The sequence below is a fragment of the Rhinatrema bivittatum genome, chromosome 9 (assembly GCF_901001135.1).
Source record: "Rhinatrema bivittatum chromosome 9, aRhiBiv1.1, whole genome shotgun sequence".
Lineage (NCBI taxonomy): Eukaryota > Metazoa > Chordata > Amphibia > Gymnophiona > Rhinatrematidae > Rhinatrema > Rhinatrema bivittatum.
The window spans coordinates 103,667,730-103,670,598 of record NC_042623.1 but is presented as its reverse complement, the minus strand read 5'-3'; the positions used below and the strand labels follow the sequence as shown (position 1 = coordinate 103,670,598).

The following is a 2,869-nucleotide window of genomic DNA, read 5'->3' as shown; positions in this document are numbered from 1 at the left end:
GCGCCCCCAGGAGAGGTACCTGGGGCCCATTAGGAAAGCGGGCGCTGAATACTCAGCGCCTGCTTTCAGCACATCTTTTTTCCATCGGCCTCAAAGTAATGGAAAATGAACAGATAGAAAAAATATAAGTAAGTTATATACATTGGAACATTCCTTTTTCTTACATTCTTTGATTGACATTATGAAATGTACCATTTTTATTTTATATTCAGTTTACATGTTGAAAATCAGAGGTATATTATTTTTTTGTATATGTGAACAATTCATATGACAAGTTTCTAACAAAAATATAATCAATTTTTAGTAAATAATGTCTCTGCATCATTTTTTTTTTCATACTGTTTAGTATTGACTAAGGCAGGTACAGCCTACCAAATGAATTTGAAATTACAAGAAGCTCAGTTTAAAGCCTGTATAAAGCCTTTTTTCTACACAAAGACGAGAGAGAGAGAGAGAGAATGCTTTCTATCAAGATGCAGGTCTACTCCTCAGCATTGATTCATTCATGAAGGGAATCATTTTAAGGCGCACAGCAATCTGAACCAATCCTGGTATATATCCTAGTCAGTATTCCATGCTACAGCTCTCAAACTCAGAAGAAAGTAACGGCACCTGCAAGTAGCGTTTGTATACCATGCAAAATTTGTCATTTTCTGTGCAAGATAATGCAAATCAGACCGAAAATCCTTTTCAGCACAGATTTCTAAGCTCTGCAAATACTTCTGATCTGGTGCAGAGACCTGAAAGAGATGAGCAATTAGCCTGGGTTGAGATTGCTGTGTTGGGAATTATTTTCCTAGCTGCCACAGCTGGCAATTTTATTCTCATACTGATACTATGGAGACGAAGAAAGAAGTTATCAAGGATGTATGTATTCATGCTGCACCTCAGCATAGCGGATTTAGTGGTGGCCTTTTTTCAAGTTCTTCCTCAACTCATCTGGGATATCACTGATGTCTTTATAGGGTCAGATGTCATGTGCAAAACCATCAAGTATCTGCAGTTGCTGGGCATGTTTACTTCTACATACATGATAGTGGTCATGACGGTGGACAGATATCAGGCAGTATGCTATCCTGTGGTCACTTTTCAAAAGAAACGAGCTCTCTGGAATGCTGCTATTTGTGCTAGCTGGTCCATATCTTTGATCTTTAGCCTCCCTCAGTTATTTATATTTTCTAAGACTGAACTAACTCCAGGTATTTTTGAATGCTGGGCTCAATTCATTCAGCCGTGGGGCTCAAGGGCATATGTGACATGGATTTTTGTTGCTATTTTTTTCATTCCCACCATTATTCTTACCATATGCCAAGTCAAGATCTGCAGAATAATCCAAATGAATATTTATGTGAAAAAACACAATGAATTTGAATTGACAAATGGAAAGCAAATCATGCCCTCAAGAGCAAGCAGTATTAATTGCATTTCAAAGGCTATGATCAAGACTGTAAAAATGACAGTGGTAACAGTTGTTGTTTATGTGTTGTGCTGGGCACCTTTCTTCATCGTTCAGTTATGGAGTGTTTGGTACCCTAGCAGTGTCACTGAAGGTAAGATACTATCAGTCTTCTTTCTAGTTAAACTAATCTGAAATTGTTATATTGCTTCATTTTATTTTTTTTCGTAGATGTAGTTTTGATCTGGTTTTCAAATTTTGTCTTGCCTTTTTTAAGAAAGTTATAAAAGTCACTTTTTAAAGTTCCTGTGCACTGGCACAGTGGGTTGATATATAGCTGCTATCATAACAGTATAAATGATTCATTAACAGAAACTTTTTCAGTCAGTCATACCAGTGGATATTCTATTGCTAGATCAGTGTAAGAGCTAATAATATACATTACCTTCAAGAAATGCTGCAAGTTCAGGATTCATCTACAAGATAGGCAAAATGAATCTGTAATATGCAATATCCAGTTATTGCTTCCATTGTAAAATGTGAATGTTGCCCCGTCTTTTCAACATATATGCATAGCAATGTTTTTGTATAGTTTATATTACAAAGAATGTATCTTTTTAATTTAAGGAAAGAAACTATAGAGACTTCTAGACAAGATGGTACAATATTGCATTAGAAGCAATGCTTAGCAATAAATAATACCACAGTCACAAAAGTAGTGCTTTCTTTTTTAAATAGGAAATATTTAATTCTTTCTGCAGATATAATCTCGTATGCACAGTTACATCTACTTTCCAAAATATTTGATGGCAGGGATATAATTGTGTGATGCAAAAAGAAACCAAATAATTCATTTTTAATATGCAAGTTACCATGACATTATAGTTCACAAAGAGTGCAATCTGCTCAGTACCTCCTAATTGCTGGGTTAAACTTTTCTTTTCCATGTTAACCTGACACTTTGATTTGCAGAGCTGATCAAATATCTTCTGAAAAAATGGAGCCCCTATAGTCTTTCACTTCTAGTGTTTTTTGTTTCCTCTCAGGTGCTGTGTTCACCATTATTATGCTCCTTGGGAATCTGAACAGTTGTACTAATCCCTGGATTTACATGTACTTTTGTGGTCACATTCCACACTGTGTAAGGCAGCCAGAAAATATCTCAACCAGGGAAGAAACTGTGGTCACCGCAAGCATTAATTTTGGAGACAGGGAGCCTGAAGACAGTATATAACTCCTGTATAAACATAAAAGCCTGTTTGTTGCTATGGTACTGTACCTCCACAGCATTAGACCTCTACATTGTTCTCTGGCTAGCTGTCTCTCTCTATCTGTCTCTATCTTTCTTGTAGTAATAAGATAGCAGGGTTGTCTTAAAATCAAATGATAACATTGTACCCCAGTCATGGAATGCAATTAAGCCAAACAGTATATGCCATGTCATAAAAGCTTGATAATGAGATAAAAAGCACC

General features: G+C 36.2%; 1 protein-coding gene across 1 annotated transcript; it reads left to right on the top strand.

Annotated features, from left to right (window-relative positions):
* The first annotated feature begins 634 nt into the window (after nt 1-634).
* LOC115098485 (mesotocin receptor-like) lies at nt 635-2,646 on the top strand. Its single transcript, XM_029615021.1, has 2 exons — nt 635-1,550; nt 2,443-2,646. The coding sequence occupies exons 1-2, from the start codon at nt 635-637 to the stop codon at nt 2,628-2,630; spliced, it is 1,104 nt and encodes a 367-aa protein (XP_029470881.1). The 3' UTR covers nt 2,631-2,646.
* The last annotated feature ends 223 nt before the right edge of the window (nt 2,647-2,869 follow it).